The sequence below is a fragment of the Nothobranchius furzeri genome, chromosome 5, assembly GCF_043380555.1.
Source record: "Nothobranchius furzeri strain GRZ-AD chromosome 5, NfurGRZ-RIMD1, whole genome shotgun sequence".
NCBI classification, from domain to species: domain Eukaryota; kingdom Metazoa; phylum Chordata; class Actinopteri; order Cyprinodontiformes; family Nothobranchiidae; genus Nothobranchius; species Nothobranchius furzeri.
In genome coordinates, this window is record NC_091745.1 from 59,038,093 (window position 1) to 59,063,410 (window position 25,318).

Genomic DNA, 25,318 nt, shown 5'->3' on the forward strand with positions numbered 1-25,318 from the left:
AAACCCACGTTTCCTATCATTTCCATCCACGAATAAAAACACTTGCTGCATATCTTTTTACTCCACCAGTCACGGGTGAATAAAACGTTCATATTTTTAGAGTTTTTCAAGCTGCTCCGTGTCTACGGCTAGATATCTTTGTCTCTCATTGTTTTCGAGGGTGCAATGGCATTGCAGTGGACGAAAGCGGCGTACTAACCAATCATAAGCTTCCATTTTCCGTCTCATTGGATTGATGTTTAGAAAAGTGGGCTCAACTCCGTCTGTCTTTGCGAACCTGCTGGAGAGCCCTCACAAGCACGGGTAATGGTGATGCGTGTCTCTATACCGATGCAGAAGCATACCGTATTGGCATAAATTTGCTCTTGACATTGGTGGGGACTTGTAAATCTACATCTCACACTGGCCATATGCGTTGCAGAGGTAGGAGTCGAGAGAACATCATTTTACCTTTTCTGCACCTCTAGGGTAAGGAGACATTGAATGCTTGCTGTTTTTTAACATTGGTGGTCAAATTAATGGTGGGGACTATTGGGTCATTGCTGGATATTGGTGGGGACATGGTCACCTCCGTCCATGCCAAATCTACGCCCATTAACTAAGCTTAAGCTGTCCGTTTTACAGTTTGATTAACACTAGATGAACTGTCATGCATCAGACAATTAATGCACCAATAAACAATTTGAATGTAGCATCACATATTTTACACATTCAAACATATATACATATTTATATATAATATATATATATTTTTAATCCCCATCTCATCCTCCGCAGGTAGTCTCATCCCTCCAAGCTTCGGTTCCTATCAGAGACCTAGGAGCTTGAGGGTCCTGCACAGTATCTTAGCTGTTCCTACTGTAGTTTTTTGGACTGAGATGTCTGATTTTTTTTCCCTGGGATTTTCTTTAGCCACTCCTCCAGTTTGGGGGCTACTGCCCCAATGACCACGGGCACCACCGATGTCTTTACTCTCTAGGCTTTCTCAAGTTCTATTTTGAGGCTCTTGTACTTTTCTAGTTTTCTCATGTTCATAGATAGATAGATAGATAGATAGATAGATAGATAGATAGATAGATAGATAGATAGATAGATAGATACGATAAAATGCCACATATTGTTTTTGTTTCTCATTTTTATTGTAAATTCAGAAACAAGGTGGTGTTGTGTGTGTGTGTGTGTGTGCGTGCACGTGCGTATTGAAGACTGATCAGTTTAGGCTGGCTTTTACATAAACTCCTGTAGATCATCTGCCAGCTCTTAGTTTATTTGTGATTGTTAAACAATTAAAGTTCCCTTGGATTCAAAATCCAGTCTGCATGTTAAATGTTAAAACGGATTGCCATACACCGATAAACGAGAAGGACTTTGCGCCTGTTTGGCGGCAGGGCGGAATAAACCAATAAACCAGTTGTCGCTATGTCGTTAGTCAACCCGTTTTTGTTTTAACCAATGACAGACTAGGGTTATGTGTGTTATGATAGAGGGGAGGGGCTTAGTGGGTTTCTGTCCCCGTTGTTTTATCGTGAATCACAGAGGGGGCGTGGTCTAGATGGAGGCTGGGCAGTAGTTAACATGGTGGTTTAGTATTTGCCTGGTGTACGTCGGAGGAGGCCCTCGCTACCTGGATTTTAGTTTGTCTTTCTTTGTTACCCTTTTATTTTGTTTTCTTTAAGCTTCATCATGGAGATGAAGAAGAGGGTCAGTCTGGCGCTGAAGAGCAGAAGTCCCGCCGAGGTTTGTAATTAAAACAAAGTATACTGGTATTTAGTTCAAGGAGAAGGATGCGGAGTCCGACAGACACGATGCTGGTTTTATACCATGGAAACCTGCGTTAAGAGCCTTTCTGCGGGCTAAACAGAACATGTAGCTCCGCTGCGCTGCACTATTCTGAGAGGCTCTAGACCCGGTGGACTCCTCCGCGTTTAGTTTCTCGCGCTGTGACTTCTCGTTCTGGTTGCGGGAGAGCCTCGCGTGAGCCGGACTCAACAGCTAACAGTTAGCAGCAGCTAACGTGGTGATGGTCTGGTGCTCCTGGACCGACCCGAGCCGCTTAACAGCTCCCGATCTCGGTGTTTTACATAATGTGAGCGTAATTTTGTTGAGTTTTAGGTCAGAGCCAGCTGCAATTTAATCCTCTAAGTTTGTTGTTCATCCTTTAAGGAGTTTAGAACCAGACCATGTGTTATAGAAGCCAACTTTTACGTTTCATTCTTTGCAAACCTTCGCATCGCTTATGCGTGTTCGTCCTACTTTTTAAATTCCCTGGTGGTTTTCCCGCCCACATCGCTACAGAGGGTTGGGACTCCACGGGGTGAGTCTCTGTAGTTGTATCCGGATGGTGGTCTTTGGCGAGGTTCTGTGTAAAAAAAAAAACAACAAAAAACTAAAGATCATCGTTCCTAGGCCCTTTTATAAGTATTCAAATCAACAGTTGGTAAGTGACTACTGTTCAAAACTTATTCGTTTTCCTTCTCCTGAACAGCTGCTTCTCGTGAGCAATTATCAAACTTACTCTCTTAGACTGTTACTCAAACACGAAAACCCACTGTTTACGCATTTCTACCAAACATTCAACAGCAAATGCAGTCCACATTGTACATTTTTGTCCTTCACACATTATTTTGTTCTTGGTTTGTTTTCTAGCTTGAGTTTTCAGTATCTCAATCATCTCCTCTGTGACCTCAAAGCGCAGTACTCAACACCACCAGTAGATGGCACTCGGATACCATTTCTTTTTAACAATATAAGCCTATAAAATAAAACGCATTTAACTGCAGGCATGATTGCAGCATTACAGGTCCTTCAAAAAAATTGGCATATTGTAATAAAGTTCATTATTTTTTGTAATGTACTGATAAACATTAGACTTTCATATATATTAGATTCATTACACACAACTGAAGTAGTTCATTCCTTTTATTGTTTCTAATATCGATTATTTTGGCATACAGCTTATGAAAACCTAAAATTCCCATCTCAAAAAATTAACATGTTTCATCCGACCAATAAGTGTTTTAATACAAAAAAGTCAACCTTCAAATAATTATGTTCAGTTATGCACTCAATACTTGGTCAGGAATCCTTTTGCAGAAATGACTGCTTCAATGCGGCGTGGCATGGAGGCTATCAGCCTGTGGCACTGCTGAGGTGTTATGGAGGCCCAGGATGCTTCTATAGCGGCCTTAAGCTCATCCAGAGTGTTGGGTCTTATGTCTCAACTTTCTCTTCACAATATCCCACAGATTCTCTACGGGGTTCAGGTCAGGAGAGTTGGCAGGCCAATTGAGCACAGTAATACCATGGTCAGTAAACCATTTACCTGTGGTTTTGGCACTGTGAGCAGATGCCAGGTCGGGTCGTGCTGAAAAATGAAATCTTCATCTCCATAAAGTTTTTCAGCAGATGGAAGCATGCAGTGCTCCAAAATCTCCTGATGGCTAGCTGCACTGACCCTGCCCTTGATAAAACACAGTGGACCAACACCAGCAGCTGACATGCCACCCCAGACCACGGGCGCAGATAGGATTTTCAAACTGGGGGGGACAAAGATCCAATGTACCCTCCCCCACACACACACACATACACAAACTATTGCAAGAGCCTTAACTAGAGCTCAGTCAGTTTGTGTAATTTCATCCAATGGTTTACGTAAAAACTAACACTTTTATATACGTGTTTGAAGCCATTATGCAATGGAACGCTGGCAACGAAGCTCTGCCTGATCAACACTATAAATAATAAATGATCCGCACTTGTATAGCGCCTCTCAGAGTAAGGACTCCAAAGCGCTTTACACTACAGTGTATCATTCATCCATTCACACACTGATGGTGATGAGCTACGATGTAGCCACAGCTTCCCTGGGGCGCACTGACAGAGGCGCCCCACTATTTAATTCTGTCATTTGTTATTCTTCTATGATTACTAACCAAAACCTCATGCTTTATGCAAAACATTAAATGATTTTCAGCATACCAATCTTTACAGAAAACATAAAAACCCTAAAAAACTGCACATAAAATATATTTAAACAACGATATTCACTTATCACTTAGAACAGTGGTTTCCAAACTTTTCAGCCTGACCAACAGATGTTCCTTCGTGTTTTTACGTTATTTCGAAATTTTCATTATATTTGGAAAGTTTTTATTTATGTATAAATACATAAATCTCTTTTTAAATTTTATGCTTTACTTTTTTATGATTATGTGGCACACTTCCATACATAACGCATCGGCATCTGCCCCTTTTTACGGCTTTTTTTTTTTTTTTTTTTTTTTTTACATTGTCACTACGTCTGTCACGTTTGCGGTGTTTTTACCATCATTTCTACATCCATCACGTCTCAGAAGGTTAAACAAACATCAAACCCAACGTTTTGTTGTTGTCCAGTATGTACAGTCTATGGTTTGGAGCTTGTAAACTCCACACACCTCTCAGGCAGCACCAGCTGTCTGATGCTGCAGCAGCGTCAATCGTCCCGGCTGGATGAATTAATTTCTTCATCAGAGTCAATATTCTGCTTCATAATCAGTCAGTCATTACCAGACAAAGTGATCAGTCAACAAAGGCCAGACCTGCCGGCAATTACAGGGAGTGCAGAATTATTAGGCAAATGAGTATTTTGTCCACATCATCCTCTTCATGCATGTTGTCTTACTCCAAGCTGTATAGGCTCGAAAGCCTACTACCAATTAATCATATTAGGTGATGTGCATCTCTGTAATGAGAAGGGGTGTGGTCTAATGACATCAACACCCTATATCAGGTGTGCATAATTATTAGGCACCTTTCTTTGGCAAAATGGGTCAAAAGAAGGACTTGAAAGGTCAAAAATAGTGAGAAATCTTGCAGAGGGATGCAGCAGTCTTAAAATTGCAAAGCTTCTGAAGCGTGATCATCGAACAATCAAGCGTTTCATTCAAAATAGTCAACAGGGTCGCAAGAAGCGTGTGGACAAACCAAGGCACAAAATAACTGCCCATGAACTGAGAAAAGTCAAGTGTGCAGCTGCCAAGATGCCACTTGCCACCAGTTTGGCCATATTTCAGAACTGCAACATCACTGGAGTGCCCAAAAAGGTGTGCAATACTCAGAGACATGGCCAAGGTAAGAAAGGCTGAAAGACGACCACCACTGAACAAGACACACAAGCTGAAACGTCAAGACTGGGCCAAGAAATATCTCAAGACTGATTTTTCTAAGGTTTTATGGACTGATTAAATGAGAGTGAGTCTTGATGGGCCAGATCATGGATGGGCCCGTGGCTGGATTGGTAAAGGGCAGAGCGCTCCAGTCCGACTCAGATGCCAGCAAGGTGGAGGTGGAGTACTAGTTTGGGCTGGTATCATCAAAGATGAGCTTGTGGGGCCTTTTCGGGTTGAGGATGGAGTCAAGCTCAACTCCCAGTCCTACTGCCAGTTTCTGGAAGACACCTTCTTCAAGCAGTGGTACAGGAAGAAGTCTGCATCCTTCAAGAAAAACATGATTTTCATGCAGGACAATGCTCCATCACACGCGTCCAAGTACTCCACAGTGTGGCTGGCAAGAAAGGGTATAAAAGAAGAAAAAACTAATGACATGGCCTCCTTGTTCACCTGATCTGAACCCCATTGAGAACCTGTGGTCCATCATCAAATGTGAGATTTACAAGGAGGGAAAACGGTACACCTCTCTGAACAGTGTCTGGGAGGCTGTGGTTGCTGCTGCACGCAATGTTGATGGTGAACAGATCAAAACACTGACAGAATCCATGGATGGCAGGCTTTTGAGTGTCCTTGCAAAGAAGGGTGGCTATATTGGTCGCTGATTTGTTTTTGAATGTCAGAAATGTATATTTGGGAATGTGGAGATGTTATATTGGGTTCACTGGTAAAAATAAATAATTGAAATGGGTATATATTTGTTTTTTGCTAAGTTGCCTAATAATTATGCACAGTAATGGTCACCTGCACACACGGATATCCCCCTAAAATAGCTAAAACTAAACTACTTCCAAAAACATTAAGCTTTGATATTAATGAGTTGTTTGGGTTCATTGAGAACATGGTTGTTGTTCAATAATAAAAATATTCCTCAAAAATACAACTTGCCTAATAATTCTGCACTCTCTGTATACATTTTATCTAATATTTGCGCTCTTCGTGTTGCATGCATCTCCTCTCCCCAACTGGGAGCCTCACGGTGGGACTCGGGAGGCATTTTTCAAACTCTAAAAACTCCAAAACTTTGCTCAGCCTGAAGGTTACACATCTTCATTATCTTCTGATGTAAAGTAGTAACTTCATGAGGGATCATATTTTTAGATGAGACTTGTTAAAGTCAGCAATGAGGCTTTGGCGCTTATAACGAGTAAGTCTCAACACTGACAACAACGTACTGAAACTAAAACCAGCATGCATAAACAGACAGATCGGTCCCGCCTGCTTACACTGTTGGTCTTTTTTAAATACGCAGTAATCATTGCTTGCCTTTTTCGCTTCATCCTGCATCCTTGCAGCAACCACTTTGGCGCCTCTGGAGTCGATGTTTGTTTACGTCATGCTGCATTCAATGTAATTGGACAAAGGAGCTTCAAGCACTTAACCTCCGATTTTGTTTTCTTTCTGGCCTTAGTGCGGGGAACGGATCGGGGTCGATCTGAATCTGGGGGGACAGATCCCCCCCCGTCCCCCACCCTATCTGCGTGCCTGCCCCAGACCATCACTGACTGTGGGTACTTGACACTGGACTTCAGGCATTTCCCTCTGCCCAGTCTTCTTCCAGACTCTGGCACCTTGATTTCTGAATGACGTGCAAAATTTGCTTTCATCCGAAAAAGTACTTTGGACCACTGAGTAACAGTCCAGTGCTGCTTCTCTGTAGCCCAGGTCGGGTGCTTCTGCCGCTGTTTCTGGTTCAAAAGTGGCTTGACCTGGGGATTGCGACACCTATAGCCCATTTCCTGCACACGCCTGTACATGGTGGCTCTGGATGTTTCTACTCCAGACTCGGTCCACTGCTTCCGCAGGTCCCCCAAGGTCTGGAATCAGTCCTTCTCCACAATCTTCCTCAGGGTCCCGTCACCTCTTCTCGTTGTGCAGCGTTTTCTGCCACACTTTTTGATACAGCACTCTGGGAACAGCCTATTCGTTTTTAAAAGCCTCAGGAATCTTTTGCAGGTGTTTAGAGTTAATTAGTTGATTCAGATAATTAGGTTAATAGTTCGTTTAGAGAACCTTTTCATGATATGCAAATTTTTTTGAGATGGGAATTTTAGGTTTTCATAAGCTGTATACCAAAATCATCAATGTTCGAAACAATAAAAGGCTTGAACTACTTCAGTTGTGTGTAATGAATCTAATATATATGAATTTCTAATGTTTATCAGTACATTACAGAAAATAATGAACTTCACAATATGCTAATTTTTTTAGAAGGACCTGCATCTTAGTAAAGCGTGTGTGTGTGTTAATGAAAGAGAGAGAGAGATATATCACGATATTGAGGATTTCACCTCAATAACAATAAATGGATGATAACTACAGGTATGCAGAGAAACAAAAGTAGTCCACTAGAGGGGGCTGTCACATGTATGCGTTGAGTCACATTTTTACGTGACTCAAGGTGGTACAGCTTCTTAAACAATGTTGCCAACCTACACTATGACCTACACACATCTTTTCATTTTTTTATTATCTAATTTATTGACATGGGGGAAATTATCGCTAAGAATCAGAAAGTTCGATAACGATTAATTTTCGATTTATTTCCCAGCCTAAATGTGTACATAATTCAGATTGCATGTAGGCTTACACAATCAAGCAAAACACAAATTTATAGTGAGTATAAGTTATTTATTTTTTAATATACATTAATATATACATTTGAATTGTTCATCTCCACCATCCCTGACATGGAGGGTGATGTCCTAGCTGGCTTTCCACTTCCACTTTAAGCTACCATATTAGGTCCCAGTGGTCTCCAACCACTGCTGCTTGTATTTGCATCTCAGCCGAATAAATTACGTTCTCAGCTGCCCAACTCCATCAGAACTTTTTTTTACTGACCACCAGATTGTAGGGCAGGGCTGTCTGGCTTGAAGGGATGTCAGGAATTCTTTGCCTAAAATGGGCTATTTCAAAAAGTCCCTATTTGTGACATCACACTTAAGGAAAATTACCATAGAACCCACCACCTGTCGACACTGGAGGAGCAGTGGCTCTTCTCTGAGCTCCTCACCTAGATATATTTGTTCTTGTAATATTGGTGGACAAAGTGAGAAAAGATTTGTTAGTTTATCTGTTGGTAAAAAGTCAAAAACTGTTGTGGTGTTTGGCTTCATTTGTCTGCATATTTCTTTCTTTTGACAGAACTGAAAAAACCCTCGTAAGACAAACTTACGATGGGTACAATATTTCTTTATTTATTGCTGCTAAGTTTAGTTTCAACTTCTGTTTAACATGGTTGCTTCCTCACTGTGTTAAAGGAGATGTCTGGTTTATTTCTTTTATCTGATGGCACCTTCTAGTGGCTGACGAGCGTTTCACACCAAGACGTTATTTTATCTTCCGTATTTACGGCCGAATGCAACACCTGTTGTTTAGGAATGCTCTCCTCTACCTGACAAAACAGAACGAAAACGTGTTGTTTTACAATTATTATGCTCGTGTTATGTTGTGTTTTCATATATATTTTTTAAGACTTAACTTGTCCATGAGATGGGTTGCAGAGGTACGTCTTTAAACTCTCGAGCACGCTCTGAGACGTAAGCGGTAGTCTGACACTACTGGCGCTCGGTTCATCATATTACATGGAGCTTTATGGGACAGCCTTACGCTGGCATCTTGAACGTGGCCCAGAGAATCCAGTGTGCATCCTCGACAGATCTTGCAATGATGACCCTAGACAGAGGCTGCATCCGATGGCATCTTTGTCACATGGTCTGTTTTTCTGTTTGTCAGGTGGTTGAGCTGGTGGTGGAAAACTGTCGCTCCAGTGATGGAGAGGTTGAAGGTCTGACGGATGAGTACACAAATCTGGAGAGTCTCTGCATGATGAACGTCGGGATCAGTTCCCTCTCCAAACTGCCCTCACTGCCCAAACTACAAAAGGTCAGTTTTCCTGGGTCCGTCGCTGTTGCGCCTTATTTAAAAAATAATAATTGGAGGAGTAGCATAAGGTAGGCGCGTTACCCCGGCTTTCCACTAGCTGTTACAGCTACCAGCCTGTTTGTTATTGTTTTTAGAACCTGTTACAACAATTAAAACCATTTTAACTCCACTGTCGTATTTCTTATGTTACCCCCTCCTTCGCCTTTTAACTCATTCACTGCCAGCTGTTTCCTTATTGCTAACGACCTTCGCTGCCAGCGTTTCTCACAGTTTTTTAAAGAGTCACAGAACGTTGCGTGCTAGGATGATGTCGACGCCAAAACAACCAAAACAAAGCGGAGACTCACCTCTTACATCAGGAAGAATCCGCGTGTTTTCAGCGTTATGCATTCTTTCATAATCCGTTGTCGAATTGTGATCGGCAGACGCTTTTCCGGTTCGCGCCTCACTTTTTTTTACAGGAACGGCCCAAAACGATCTCCTAACACATGGATGTTCTGCTTCCTGATCATGTGACGTATGCGGATGAAGATCGGCTTCAGGTTTGAGATGTTTTTTCTCTCAGCGCGGGGGCTCGTTCCGATTTTCAAACAGTAAAAAAATGCAAATGTCATTGGCAGTGAACGGTTGGAACTAAAATGACGACTTTAGTCGTCAATGGCAGTGAATGAGTTAACATCTCCTGTTGGGGACGTAACACTAGCCATGAAAGCCGTAACGTAATGACTACATTCCACCCATGAGCTCGTTTCCAACCGGGAGCAATTCTGACGCGAAACAGGTGCAAAAGCATTTCACACAGCTGATTCGGTGACGTCACGTAATTACAGGAGATTTGCAACATCACACGTGATTTCAAACATCCACACACTAATGAACAAGAAAGATAGATGACTGCATGCATGAAAAAATGTCTTTTCTGTTCTGTTTACATCGGTTACAGAACTTCACAGGAAATGACGTACTGCACGTGACATTTATTTTGAAAGTTTTTGGATGTTCTACACTACTTTTGTGTTTGACTTCCTGCCTGGATTGATCTAAACTGTGGAGTTTGACGTTTTGGAAGCGTAGTGTGCCACTCTTCGCTGCCGGTGGAAAGGAACTCAAACACTGTAACGGCGGCTAATTGCTGCGTAGTACGTATCACTGCCGTTTCGCGATGTTTTGACGTGCAGTGCAAATAAGGGGTCAGTGTGAACAAATAGTAGTATTTTATTAACAAAGTTACCAAAAACACTGGCTCAACCAGGAACACATGGAAATCGAGCTGAAGGCTGTTGTAATACAAAAATAGATCCCCAAAATTAAAGTCATCTGACCCTGATACTCAAACAAAAAGGGGATTTCAAACCCTTGCTACAAATAAACACAAAAGATTCTTCTGAGCACAAGACTAATCACAAGCCAATACAACAAGTTAGCACTAATAATTACAAAGATTACTATCGCCCTCCTTTGAGCAGAGATTAAATGCCATAGACTAGTCCTAAACCAACCACGCAAACTACAATCTCTCAATCCGAGAACGCTGGAAAGGGAGAAGACCACGTCACAGATCCGTGCTCTCCACTCTCCCTGAAGGCTTCCCAGCTTCTTCCTTTTGTGCTCTCCGGCCACCAATGAGCTGATGCACAGCAGCTGTGGGCCGAGCGGCAGGAGGAGGGGTGCTGCAACAGGAATCGGGAAGGCTCATCCTACAGCAGAAGGCGGCGGCTGTATTTTGTTGCAGTCACAGAAATCTGTCAGGCTGTGGAAGTGGATGGAGTTGAATCTTTAAGCCGTCACCAGGCACTGAGCTTCTTCTGTGTTTCAGCTGGAGGTGAGCGATAACTCCATCTCTGGTGGTTTGGACGTGCTGGTGGAGAAATGTCCCAACCTGACTTACCTGAACCTGAGTGGGAACAAAATCAAAGAGATGAGCAGCATCAAGCCACTGGTAAGTCTGTCGATCCTTGACTCACTGCTCCAAGTTCACCTGCTGACCCTGATGTCTAGACCCGAAGGAGCTCCGTCACATATAGGTCAGCGGGTTCTAATACAGTAGTGTCCAACTCTGGTCCTCCAGAATAAAGGTGTAACACAGTGCCAGGGAGGTTCTAGAGCAGGGGTGTCAAATATGCGGGCCGGATCCAGCCCGCGAGATGGTTGTGTAAACTTGCATGAAACTGATCTAGCCATGTGATCTGTAAGCTCTTTGAATCACTAAGGAATGTTTTATTTATTTATTGAATTTTTTTTTTTTTTTTTTTTTTTTTTTTTTTTTTTTTTTTCAAATTTTCAAGTACACTTCAGGTGTTGTACTTGTACTATTTTGGATACACTGTCCTCAGGCTCCAGCCTTGTTTTATATTGATTGTATTAAAACAAAGAAAACAATCTGAAGTTGTTTTTAATTTACCGGTCCGGCCCACTTGGGACTAAATTTCCCTCAATGTGGCCCCTGAGCTAAAATGAGTTTGACACCCCTGTTCTAGAGCCTCAAAGATATCTACATTCACTGTTCCTTCTGAGTGTTCTGCCCTGTGGTCCTGCAGCAGAACCTGAAGAACCTGAAGGGTCTGGACCTGGTTGGTTGTGATGTCACGTCTCCGGATGACTTCAGAGATAATGCCTTTGAGCTGCTGCCTCAGATCACCTACCTGGACGGATTTGACCGGGAGGACAACGAAGTTCCTGACTCTGAGAATGGTGAGCTGACTTCATCTGGTATTTATGGAAATCCCGAAGGTTTGAGTTCTGACCTGATGTTCTGTTCCAGATGATGATGATGATGATGATGATGAAGAAGCTGGTCCACCTGATGACGATGATGATGAGGAGGAGGATGGCTCTGAGGGGGAAGTTGGCCTGTCCTACCTGATGAAGGAAGGTATTCAGGTGAGTCTGTGGGTGTTTGTGGCCTTCTTAGGGGTGGGTCAATCTTCAGAGTCTTGATGGATGTCTCTCTCAGGATGAAGAGGATGATGGAGATTATGTAGAAGAGGATGAGGAGGAAGACGAGGAGGAAGGTTTGTGACATAAATTACTGGGTACTAATTACTTGTACTGAGAGATTAAAGATGAAATTCCAGTCAGACCATCTCAAAGACTTTTAAAATGGAACCCAATGCCTCTGTGGTCGACACTCAGCTTTAAGAGGTTGGACTGGGGGGTTATCTCTCAGCTTGTGATGATGACTAATGGGACTTTAACTCTGAAGTTACCTAAATAGTTATCTCTAAAGCATCATGTGACTCAAGTATGTTTAACATTAAGGAGCAGAAGTGAGGAGAAGGTGATCTATTGGTGAGTCCAGATTAGGGATGAGGGACTCACTCCGTGTCCCGATGGACCTCGACCTCCTGCCAGATGAACACTGGAAAGTAGGTTTGAGAGAGATTGGCAGTAATCTTAGCTGCCCACTTCCTGAACCTGGAGGTGAAATGGTTGACACTGAGAATCTCCTCCCCGAGCAGATGATTAGCTGCAGGCTTCTTTTGTCCCTAGCGGTGACTAGAGAAGCACGTGGTGATAGAGTTGGTGATGGTGGACTCAATTACTGCTGTTGAGAGCTCCACCATGATTGTCATGGTCAACTTCCTCAGCTGTTGCAGGAAGTGTCTACTTTTCTGGGCTTCAGATGTTGAGGTCCAGAAGGAGGGTGATGCTCAGGAAGCAGAAGCTACTGTGGAGTTGGAGGGGAGTGATAAGTGCAGGTGGGGCTGAATTCTCCAGACTGGTACCAGTATGAGTCCTGGTCTGTGTGGCAGCACCGTTGTACAGGAAGCTTCTTTCAGGAAGCAGCTGCTATCAACATCAAACCAATGAAATGATTCCTGATTATAATCTGTGATGTTTTATCAGATGAGGACGGAGCTGCTGTTACGGGAGAGAAAAGGAAGAGAGATGCAGAGGACGAAGGTGACGACGACGACGACGATGATGAGTAGTGGACTTACATGGCCCCGCCCTCATCAGATGACCCCTCCCACGATGGGTGTGGCCTCTAAACTGCAGACACCAGAAGTTCAAATTCACAGATGTGTCATCCTTAGTTGATGTTGCCGTTACCTTGGTAACACAGAGGAAGACTTATCAGATTAGATGGTGTTCTTGATGATCAGCTGATGGTTGGATGTCAATAACAACATTAACACAAATCAAACAATTCTTTTCCCTGACAAACGCTCTGCAGCGGCTCAGAACTGGACTTCTGATTGGTCACGTTTCTGATCACATGACCAGGCCTTCTCAAAGCTGGCTTTGTTTTTGGTCTAGTTCAGATCAGTGCAGGTGAGTTTTTATGCAGCTGGTGTGGACCTCTCTGAACATGTGCAGTAGAGACCCCCATACATGACAGAAGGAACACCTGGAGCTCCTGATCCTCCATGAGCAGAACCCCACAGGAAGTCCTGATTCTGACTCAGACCTGCAGCGTGTTTCTGTTAGATGAAACCAGTTCAGCCACTGGTTTTCCCCATCTCCCTGGTCTTCCTGGTCCAGGACTCATCTATCTGTCTCAGATACTAGATTACCCATAATCCTCAGCAACTCTGCTTTGTGACATCAAGGCTACCATCATTTCAACTCCTGATTGGTCTAAATGTTATCCAACATTGAGGTACACCTGCTGTCTTATGGGATGTCTCTCTGGGACTTTGACGTGGACTCCTTCATTTTAAAGTGACTGTTACTGCATTAGACCCCCCACCCCACTCCCATCCAGCTGTCTGCAGCTCCTGCTTTTGTAAATAATTGAACCGGTTGCTGTAGGTCTCTGGTGTTGTCTGTGTGAGTTTGGACCCATGAGGTCAGAGCCTCTTCATGTTAATTTTATTTTTTTATTCCTGTTTTTCTGATTGTGTCGCTGTAATCCCAGACTTTTTAAATAAAATTACTTAAACCAGACAATGCTTTCAGTAGAGTCCAAATCCATCTGTTTTAGTAATTCTCAGGTCAGATCTCACCTGTCCAGAGCTTCTGGTTTAGCCCAGAACTGTCAATCCAATTCACTCCTTGACGTGTGATATCACATGCTCAAGATCCTGCCCCCATGGCAGTGCATCCTGATTGACCGCCTTTGTTAGTGTCAGACTGAGCTAAGTCACTGCAAAATCAAATCTCAGCATGGTTAACACATGACCGTAATGGAAAAGGTTTACATGTCTAAGAGACAACATCTGAGACTTCAACATCTTTGATTAAGAGTAAGTTCAGTGTTGTAGCAAACATAACACTACTACAGACTTGTCATTAACGTGATCATAGACGCCAGTTATGACGAGATGTTCAAACTGTTGTGATAATAGACTTTACATGACCCTGGAGGACTAGAAACTAGAGATCGACCAGTGTGGTTGATGCCGATATGTAAAGGTCATGGTCAGCTGATGACTGATATAAGCTGATGGTTTTTGGGCCAATTTTTATGGCAGATAGACAAGAGGTATATCAGCTGATGTAGATATAAAATAGTAACTATTGGCTGATTGATATATCAGTCTATCCCAATTAGAAACTATTAACACAAAGATCTTAGATGTACCTTTACCTCAAAACAAAGGTGGTCTAAAGCTTGGGGCACACTGTCCCGCATGTTTTCCATGTTGCCCTTTTAAACACCAGTGTTTACCTGCAGCCACTCACCTGATTTAAATGAATGAGTGATTAACAGGCATCTGCAGCACTTGATGTGCTACTGAGGAGCCAATGTAAATGAGGTGTGCTGAAGCAGAGACATGGAAAACATGTAGGAGAGGGCCCTGAGGACCAGGATTGGGAAACACTGATCTAAAGAATCCAAATCACCACACAATGGCTGTTTTTTAAAATGGCAGCCACAACACCTCATCGGTCAGAGCGGTTTAGTCACCCATTTTGTTTTTCTGCTTGCTCTCCTACAGAGGGCACTGTTGCCCGATGTCACTGGTGTTTCAGGTCCTCAGAACCTGCAGGTGAGGAAGTATTTATGAAAGTGAGGAAAGTTCTGACTGAAACAACCTTCATCTATCCTGTTGGGTCACACCTAGTTTATGTAAACACACACACTCATTCAGATCCAGGTTTACAGCATTTATTTTAGTACAGATTCTGCTCAGAACTCAGATGAACTGCATTTCCCACCATCCCCTGCAGTTTTTAAGGCCTCAACAGTCATCCAGCTGCTGAAGCAGAACCTAGTTTGTGTTTTCAGCTGTGAAAAAACTCTCATTGCTACAAACGGCAACAGAACCGGGCCGCAGAACACACGGGTACAAAATCTTTACAAAAATAAACTTCTGGAGGTCACAAAGTTGTCCCATCTACAACCACAGAACCTTTCTGTCTGACAAATTTTTGAACTGCGGTGGATCAGAACCAACCTGTCACTGTTGCTTTGATGACCACTGTCTCACAATGTTCAGGTTGTAGATGAACACCCTACACTGAGACATTGTTGGGTTCCTCAGTGCAGCAGGTGCTCATCCAAACAAACCACACATGGAGTGAGTCCATGTTAACGGTTTCTTTTGTAAAAGTTCTGGAAAAGCTCTTGGTCTGGACCTGAGTCCTTCAGCAATGAAACATTTTCCCCCTTTTGGCTTTATGTACTCAGCTGTTCATCTGTTCTTGCATTGTCGATCCGACCCGAACGGCGGCTAATATTAAACTTCAGGTCCAACATACCGACCTGAGCACCACTCTGAAAACAAGGTGTGAGAGGGAGGGCTTTGTAAATGTAATGTTCACTTCCTGTTGATCACTCCTGTTTACCAATAAGTACAGAGAGCTCTGATGTGTGTTCAGAGATCAAGGGTTTTTATAACATCTTCATTCAGTTTTCAGTCGGTCTGTCTGAAAACTAGAGACGGATCAAAGTTTTGTGGCTTAATTTGGACGGGTCCATTTTGGTCTGGTAAAGTCTGGTCTGATCCATCATGTGTCCTTCAGCCTGTAGCCTACATCAGGCTGTTGCGGTTTGGGTGTTTTTTGGTGCTGTTAGAGGGTGAAACGGAGTGGCTGGGGTCCAGTTGTTGGTATAGCACCTTCAGCTCCTGCACCTCCTGCAGCACCTTGTGGGCCTGGTTCCAGGAAACTGTTGCCTCCTTTAGGAGTCTCTCGGCTTCAGCTCGAGCTGCTTCTGTTGATAGTTTCCCTCCCTTGACCCTCTGGTCCTCGTCAGGCCGGACCTGTGTCAGGAGCCGCTCTGTCTGCTCCAGCTTCTGGCTGATGAGCTCCTGCAGCCGGCTGAGTGGCATTGTTTCGGTCGGAGTCGAGGCCACGGACTGAGATGTCACTTGTGAGTTGTTCTTTAGCATTCTGGACTCTGAGTGGGTTAGAATCTCATCCATGGAGGAACAGCGACTTTTCTCCACTGAGGTGAGACGGTCATCCAGCTGGGGGTTGTGGACGGAGCCCACCCTCTCACACACAACCGTCTCACGGGGAAGGCTTTTAGACTTCACATAACACTCAGCAGTTCGGGACAAAAGTGCACCGTCTGTTTTGGACCTGGGACATTCTGGTTTCTCCAAGTCTTCCCCAAAGTCCTTGCTGGTATCAATTCTCAGAAGAGAGGCAGAGTCCTCCTCTTGGATCAGGTCCAGCATTAGCATCCCATCTGAGGATGAGGTAGAAGCCTAGCAGATAGAGGAGACAGGTCAGTTCCTGGCTCACCCTCAGAACTGCATCAGTAACCCAGAGTAGGTTCAGTGTGTGTGCGTGCGTGTGTGTGTGTGTGAGAGAGAGAGAGAGAGAGAGAGAGAGAGAGAGAGAGAGAGAGAGAGAGAGAGAGAGAGAGAGAGAGAGAGAGAGAGAGAGAGAGAGAGAGAGAGAGAGAGAGAGAGGAGAGAGAGAGAGAGAGGAGAGAGAGAGGAGAGAGGGAGAGAGAGAGAGAGAGAGAGAGAGAGAGAGAGAGAGAGAGAGAGAGAGAGAGAGAGAGAGAGAGCATACGTTACTGACCACAGCCAGCAGGTGGCCCCGTGTGGGAAGTCGGCGGTTCTGAGGAATCCTCACTCGGTCGCGTGTCAGGTGAGACAGCTGAGAATCTTCCACCATTACCTGAAAGAACCATCAGACAGAACTTATGTTCTAAAATGGGGAGAACCACTCAGGTTCTAGTCCTGCCGGCAGGACCTGGGCTGCGGCTATGCAATATTGTAATGGATCACTCTGTGCATTTGTTTCCTGCTGCTAAAGATAGTTTGGTGATTAATTATTCATTATTTTAAAACTATTTTCAGAACACTCATCTTTCTCTAAATGAGCTATCAGTGATCAGATCTCACTGCTCCGTCCACCAATCAGACTTCAGAACTTTTGTTACTCATTGTTCTGGAAGGATCCAAAGCCAGCCAAGTTAGGACATCCTCGGGTGTCAGACATCAGACCATCAAGGAAAAAATATCAGGTTTCATTCAAAAACCCCATCTGATGTCTGGTTAAATAGCATCAGACAAAAAAATCTCAGAAAAAAATTTCATAAAATGTCTTTTTGTCTGGCAGTTTTTCCTGAGATGTTTTTGTCTGATGCTGTGTGTTACACTACCTGTTTATATTAACTAACCAATCAGAACATAGATGGGTCGGTCAGAACCACAAGAGTCCGGCTCAGTACCTCATCCAGGATCCGATTCTTGGCTTTGGTGATGGAGGCGTTCAGAATGTTAATCCATGACTCTTTCTCCTCAGGACTGACAGCCAGGAAGACCAGGTTTGGTACCTGAAACACATCAAACAGGTGACACCTGGGTTTTCGGTTGGAGGCGGGACAGCAGTGGAAGGTTTTAAGATTAAGTTGGCTCATCAGGAGGAAGATCGGGTCAAAGCCAATCCATAAAACACCATTAATCAGCATCTGAAGCTACTGATGAAGAAACCATTCAAATCATCCATTAGAGTTAAACCCCTTAACAATCTGGGTCACATGCTGTGATGTGTTTAGTCCCATGGGCGGGATGTTGGAATGCTGACCAGATGTCAGGTGTGTATGTGAGCGTGTGTGTGTGTAGACATACCCGTAGGTGTTTCTTTACAAGTGTATGTGTCTATAGGTGTTTTTGTGTGTAAGTGTATACAGGTTTGTGTGTGTACTGGTTTATGTGTGCATACAGGTGTGTGTAAGTATGCACAGGCATACCGTATTGCCTGGTGTGCTGCAGCGCTGTAGTCTGAACTTGCTGTGGTTCTTTTTGCTGCGGCTCTTGAGCTTCCTGATCTCCTCGCAACGCTCGTAGTCCGACAGGTCCAACACCTCATCAGCCCGACTGAGCTCCTTCACCTGCAAACACACCAGTAAACACAGGTTACAGGTGTCCTTTTTATCTGTTCCTGTACATATTAATGTAACAGTTTCCCTGCTTGTTTTTAAAGACAGCAAAAATAAGCATTCGTAATTGGCTCCATGTTTGCAGGTTGTTGTTTAAAAACCGGGTATGTTGCATTTATTCACCAAAAGAAACAAACTCAACCACAAATACACCACAGCTGACAGCACAGCGGTGGAGGGCTGCACCTGCAGCTACGGGACTAAACCTTGTCAAGAAACAACCAAGATCCAAATACTGCAGCAAATCTCCACTGAGAGCAGCAAGAGCAGATCTGAGAAGAGGGCCTTGCAGGACCAGGACCAGAACCAGAACCGGACTGAAATCAGAGTTGAATGTCTGTAAACCTCAAAGGGAGGCCTGTTGTATCCAACATGTCTGATATCTCTGAGGAACCTTTCTGTGTGTTTGTCTGACTCACACACGCACACACACACACACACACACACACACACACACACACACACACACACACACACACACACACACACACACACACACACACACACACACACACACACACACACACACACCTGTCTCCATAGAAACCACATCCATTATTTACCAGCTTTAAAATGAGACTTCCTGGGGGGTCTCACACACACACACACACACACACAGACCAGTAGTGACTACCTCTACTTTGACCAAAAGTCTCATAATTTTCAACAGTGACAGTTATATGATGTGAAACTGGGTTTGTGTAAATTTGGGTAAATTCATCCATTTGCCTTTTTTAACATTCTCAGTAGGGTCTCAGGGAGCGGGTGTTACTCATCAGTCCCCAGGTGAGAATCTCAGCTTCAGCAGATCATGTTGTCTGTTTTTTGCCTTTCATTTGGTCCTTTGTGGAGACTGAAGTGTTCTGAAGACCATTGCAAAGTTTTGGTACTCTGAGAAGTTTCCTGTTACACTTTGGATGAGTAGATGACCTTGTTTTGTTGGACGGGGTTTAGCTGCACTAGTTTAATGGAGTTTCTGTCGGAATGAGTTTAGACTCTTTTGTCCAAAGCCACTTACAAATGTGGATGTAACGCGGCAGTTACCCATGAGGCTAAGCTTAGAGGGAAGTCAGGCTCAGTCAGAGGGGACAGGGTAGAAAGAGATAGTAGTTGAGAAGAGAAGGGAAGTTCAGGGTAGGAGATGCACTCTTCTCTGAAGACCTGGGTCGGGCAGCTCCTTAGGTGTGGACTTGAGTCACATGACTTGGACTGGAGTCAGACTCGAGTCATTATTTTAATGACTTCTGACTTGACTTGATAAAATCTATAAAAACTTACAACTTGACTCGGACTTGAACGCCAAAGGCTTGCGACTTGAATCAACTTGCAACTGTTGACTTGATGATGACTTGAGCAAGTTTGATATTTTAGCATTTGATCTTGTTCTGCTAAATGCAACAGCACTTTGTTTTTAATCAACTTCAGTTGCACTTTCTGCTTGTTGGAGCAAATAAATGAAGCTTTAAGAAGCTTTATTTCTGGAATTTATATATTATCATCGTCATTACATTGAAGTTGGAGAGATGACTTGAATATAACTTGAAAATTCAAAGTTAAGGACTTGGACTTTCAGATCATTGATTTTGGACTCGACTTGGACTTGGTTGTTTTTGACTTGGACTTGACTCGAGACTTGACTGGAAAGACTTGTGACTTAGTCACACCTCTATCACAATCTGGATGGTTGGGAGCGTGGTGTTGGCACTGTTGGCCAACAGTCCTTAGATCAGAGTTTTAAGGATTCGAGTAGATGGGAGGCATTCCATTTCAGACTTTGAGAACAAATATCAGCAGTTTGAATCTGACCCAGGGTCGCTACTGGAGCTCCATGACCAGAGAGGTGAAGTGTGCTGATGGAAGTCCAGACATGCTGCTGTGTTCTGGACCTTCTGCAGAGGTTTGGGAAAGTTAGGAGGCTCGTGGCGTAGTCGAGGTGGAGAGGGTCAATATTGTGCTGTATAGTTAGTTTGTCCAGGAAGACGAGCCGTTGTAGGCAGTGGACTTTCATCTATCTCCATGTCTGGGTATTATCAGCTGGGTAGGAGAAACTGTTGTACCAGTAAGGTGGTGTATGTGGCACAAGGAAGAGGTCCCAATGCTGAACCTTGAGGAACCATGGTGGTGTGTGACCAAGCCAGCTAAATGCTCGCCCTGTGAGGTAGGATTCAAACTAGGAGCATGCTGTCTGTGTCCGTGCTGGAGAGGATGGGCAAAAGGTCAAACGCAGCTAATAAATAGACCGGGGCAATTGCAGAAGACCTGGCAGTTACTCTGGCTTCTGATGCAGCTTCTGTTCTCCTGCTGTTCACAAGCTGAAGCCCAGTCCAGAACCACTGATCCAGTCTGGGTCAACAGTTCTCTGGACTCTTTTGTTTCGTCGTAAATCAAATCAGAACATTTATGCAGCATGCTGGACAGCTGGAGCAGCCAGTCATATGACCTGAATATGTTTGAGTTTCAGATTAAAATATGTCTTTGTGTTTCTGCACAGGTCCTAGTGAACAAAAGAAAGAAAACAATCTTCGATAAAGCTCCTCTCGAGATAAAAATCACGAAGCACTTAGGTTCGCATGCACATGGGTCAGCCGTATCAGAGACTAAGTTGACAACTTGAGCCAGGCCCAGTCAGCAGGACCACAAGGAAGTACAGAAAAGAATGATAGAAGTTTGCAAATCATCTTGGTTTAATTTTATTAGCTGAGTTATGCAAACACAGGCATTAATGTTCTTGTGATGGCAACTGGAGACATTCAGATACAAATCCCATCTGATCGCTTGCAAATCTCAGAGGAGAATCAAGGGAACTAATTTGAGAAACAAATCAGATTTGATTGAATAAAGTCTGAGACTCAGACCAGCTGGATGGGATGGTCAGGGTTTCTCTGGTTACCATGGCGACCAGCAACATCACACAGGTCTGAGTTTACCAAATGAACACTCAGATGAGACAGAAACATCTGAAACTGTCAAGAGGAAGAGTGTGTGTGTGTGTGTGTGCGTGTGTGTGTGTGTGTGTGTGTGTGTGTGTGTGTGTGTTTGTGTGTGTGTGTGTGTGGTTTCTCTGGTGTAACACTGAGTTTATTCCTGGTCACACAGGAAGTTGAGCTGCTGAATAGAGATGTCACTGAGCCAAACTCCTCCACAGAAACCACCTGAGACCCAAACGGATTGACTTCCTAATATGGTGTTTGGATCATTTGTAGGAAGCTTCAGCGTGTCATGTGACAGAGTGGTGGTCAGACACAGGAACTGTAGAAACCGTCATAGAGCTTCCTCAAATAAAACAGAACTATCTGATGAACGTGAATGCACCACGAAGGCCCGACACCTCCTTCATCTCAGGACAATATTTTGTTTTTAGTCTGGGACTCCAAAGGGCTTTACAAAACACTCATTCACACGCTGGTGGTGATGAGCTACATGGTAGCCACAGCTGCCCTGGGGACCACTGACAGAAGCCACCGATCTCTCTGACCTCAACCAGCAGGCGAATTGTGTTGCTCAATGACACAACAACTGACCTCCGAACGGAGACCGGCTTTGAAATGGCAACCCACCAATTACAGTGCGAACTCCTAACCCAAGCCAACATCGTCCTGTGCCACACAACAGGAGGAGCCTGAACCTTTTAAACACTTATTCCTCATAAAAAACCTGCAGAACTGTAGAACAGAACCCTGTGCTGGAATGTTGATCCTGCTAAATGTCTGGCCCTTACCCCAGGATCTGCCTGCTCCCACACACCCACTCCTCTGGACAACAAAAGACTTAACCATCATCACCATGTTTATTTCATTAGAACAAGCGTTTCCATTTATCACCTATTTCTTTAGTTTGATTCTCTGCCTTCTTGATTTTTTGGCCAACTTCAGGCTTTCTCTCCATCTGACGGACAATGGTGGGATCTGCAATTTGCGATGGATCCCAGGGGAAAGCCCTTCAGATTTTACTGCAATGTCTCCTATCAGCTGAGACTCAGGAAATAACTTCTGTGAGTGATAAAGGTGCTGTCGGACCTTTGGCCTGTGCCGTTGCACTGAAACCAGACCTCAGACTGAAACTTGACCCTGCACAGCTGTAGAAAGTGGAAGAGAACTTTTCTGTTTAAACTGCAGAAACCAGTGGAACATGGGAAACACCACTGAGTACTCAGAGGGACATGGATCACTGATTCACCTTTAAACATGAATCTTCATGTAATGAAGATCAGAGGCTTTAAAATCACTTTCTGAAAATGAAGTAAAAAGCTGCACTATCCCTCTAAAAATCACACAGCATCATGGCTCTGATGTTGAGACCTGGCCTTCACCTGTAAGCCCCGCCCCTAACTCACCTCTTTGGCACATATAAACAGCTGATCTCCTCTCAGAACCACAAAGCGGTTCTTCCAGATCTCTCTGAAGATCCCTTTCCCACAGAACTTCCTGATCCATCCCACTTTTTCTGGTGGCGAGTTCTGCTGTACTGATTCCGATGGAGCCTGAAACAGAAACAGGACAGCGTCAGGTGAACTTAGCCCACAGTTCCAGAACAAACACCTGATTCAACATCTGTCAACACAAACAACCAACCAGATCAGATCCAGAGTCACATCAGCGTCTTTCTGAGTTGATTTCTTACACAGCTGTCAGTCGGTGATGCCTTCAGGGTCCTGTTTAACATCTAACATCTGTCAGGCCATGATGCCTTCAGCGTCCAGTTTAACATCTGTCCATCTGTGATGCATTTAGGATCCAGTTTAATATCTAACATTTGTCAGTCAGTGATGCCTTCAGGGTCCAGTTTAAAATTCTAACATCTGTCCATCCGTGATGTCTTCAGGGTCCATGTTAACAACTAACATCTGTCAGTCCATGATGCATTCAGGGTCCACTTTAACATCTAACATCTGTCCGTTCGCGATGCCTTCAGGATCCAGTTTAACAACTGTTCATCCGTGATGCCTTCAGGGTCCAGTGTAACATCTAACATCTGTCCGCTCGTGATGCCTTCAGGGTCCAGTTTAACATCTAACATCTGTCCATCTGTGATGCCTTCAGGAACCAGTGTAACATCTAACATCTGTCCGTCCGTGATGCCTTCAGGGTCCAGTTTGTTAATGATAGTCAGCATGTGTTGCCTTCAGGTGTCAGGTGTAATTTATTTAAACCTATCAGACGCGTGTAACGTGAACCTGAAGCTGTCAGTGGATTAACTGTGTCTCAGCTTGGAGTTTAACTCCGTTCGCTAATTTGACAGGAACACCCGAACTCCGCACCTCAGCTTCACTGACCGGTTTCGTCGAACCTTAGATTTCGATTGTGAACTTGATTCTTTCACGTAACAAATAGCACACTTATTCTGAAAACCGGAAATGGATTTCACAGTAAATAGGAGATTTTCTCATCTTCACAATAAAAGGCTTATAATTCTGGATGCTTTGTTCTACCCGGTTCGGTTTAACCAGAGAAACCAGACCAGCAGAAGCCTCTGGTGTCGGTTCCGTTAGTACTCACCCGTTTATCGGAGTTGTTCTTCATTTCAGCAGCTGTCAAGCTGCCGATACCGGGACTTCTTTCACTTTCCCGGGAACTCCGTTACACTGCGGGAGGGTCCGATGAAAGGCTGAGACCCGGTTAAAGTCCTGGGAGAAGGAGCGGAACATCCGCCGCTCCTCGGCTCCTGCTCCTCGGTGTAACTCTTGAGAGCCGCTCCGCTGCTGCTTGCCTCCCACGGGTTCTGCTTCACTCTGACCGGCCAGGAGCGGCTCTGAAAGTCGGTGTCCGGTTTCTCCTCCCTCCTCTTCTTACCGGACCCCTGCTGGCTCAGCGGCTCCAGGGCAGCTTCGCAGCTCCCCCCACTGGTGGACCGCAGCGAAGGCAGATTTCAGTAGATCAGCTGCAGAATCACAAGGTTTTCATTCACTTTGAAAGAAAATAAATCTATTTTCCAGATGTTCTGGTTCCAGCTGTTTTCCTACCCAAACCAGCTGTTTTGTTCTGTTCCGGTAGCCTCTGGTGATTTATAAATAAACTGAATTAATTTGTAACAAGTTTTGAAAATAATGTTGTTTTATAAACATCTAAAACTGTTTCAATTAAGTTTTATTAACATGTTTTGTCTATCGAAGCAAATGTGCACAAAAACCCATGTTTAGATTAAATGTTTGTGACCCAGAAGTGGTTCCGGTTGATGCATCTGCAGAACAAACTTGTCTTTAAATGATGCTGAACCTGAGTTATGATTGGGTAATTTGTCTCTTTTCTATAAACTCTTGTCTTGAGCCTGATCCGTCCAAACCGATCGTGCTTCTGTTTGGACGGGTTGATGGTTCCCCTCAGAACCTGAACCCGAGGCTCCATTCATGTCTCCATTTTCTTGGCTCAAATTCGGACCATCACGTTAATCCGGCTCGCCCTGTGCTGGATGTTGGCAGATGTTTAGAGGCTATCAGCCGACCTGGAGTCAGCTTAACTGGGACTTGGGACGGATCATGAACTGGGTCAGACAGACAGAAGCTGATCTGAGGATTATCTGGTGGCAGAAAACACCCAAAACAACATCATGAGTGCTTCAGTCAGAAACCTGATCTGAGCTTCACTCAGACCAACAGCTGGCATCGGGGCCAGCTGTTGTGTGTGTGTGTGTGTGTGTGTGTGTGTGTGTGTGTGTGTGTGTGTGTGTGTGTGTGTGTGTGTGTGTGTGTGTGTGTGTGTGTGTGTGTGTGTGGTGATGGCGGGGGGGGGGGGGGGGGGGGGACCGACACCCTCATCAGTTTGTTCTGGTGATCCTCTGAGTTAACAGAAAGAGTCTGATCTAAACCATCAACTGGCTTTATACCAGATATGAACTGGTGTCTATACTGATCTAGTCAGGAACTATGTATACTCATCTGGACAGGAACTGGTCTGATCAAGACAGGGGACTATTTATATTTATATGTCGATGGTCTGTA

The 25,318-nt window shown here is 44.2% G+C and overlaps 2 protein-coding genes across 2 annotated transcripts; one reads left to right on the forward strand and one right to left on the reverse strand.

Annotated features, from left to right (window-relative positions):
• Nucleotides 1-1,532: 1,532 nt before the first annotated feature.
• LOC107379014 (acidic leucine-rich nuclear phosphoprotein 32 family member E) lies at nt 1,533-13,598 on the forward strand. Its single transcript, XM_015949565.3, has 7 exons — nt 1,533-1,737; nt 8,946-9,095; nt 10,912-11,034; nt 11,633-11,786; nt 11,857-11,975; nt 12,049-12,106; nt 12,942-13,598. Exons 1-7 carry the CDS (start codon nt 1,684-1,686, stop codon nt 13,025-13,027), a joined length of 744 nt encoding a protein of 247 aa, XP_015805051.3. The 5' UTR covers nt 1,533-1,683; the 3' UTR covers nt 13,028-13,598.
• Nucleotides 13,599-15,925: 2,327 nt separating this feature from the next.
• On the reverse strand, nt 15,926-24,075 carry plekho1b (pleckstrin homology domain containing, family O member 1b). Its single transcript, XM_070550960.1, has 6 exons — nt 23,880-24,075; nt 22,718-22,864; nt 18,196-18,336; nt 17,674-17,778; nt 17,019-17,117; nt 15,926-16,696 (listed from the first exon to the last, which is right to left on the reverse strand). Exons 1-6 carry the CDS (start codon nt 23,901-23,903, stop codon nt 16,016-16,018), a joined length of 1,197 nt encoding a protein of 398 aa, XP_070407061.1. The 5' UTR covers nt 23,904-24,075; the 3' UTR covers nt 15,926-16,015.
• Between the last annotated feature and the right edge of the window lie 1,243 nt (nt 24,076-25,318).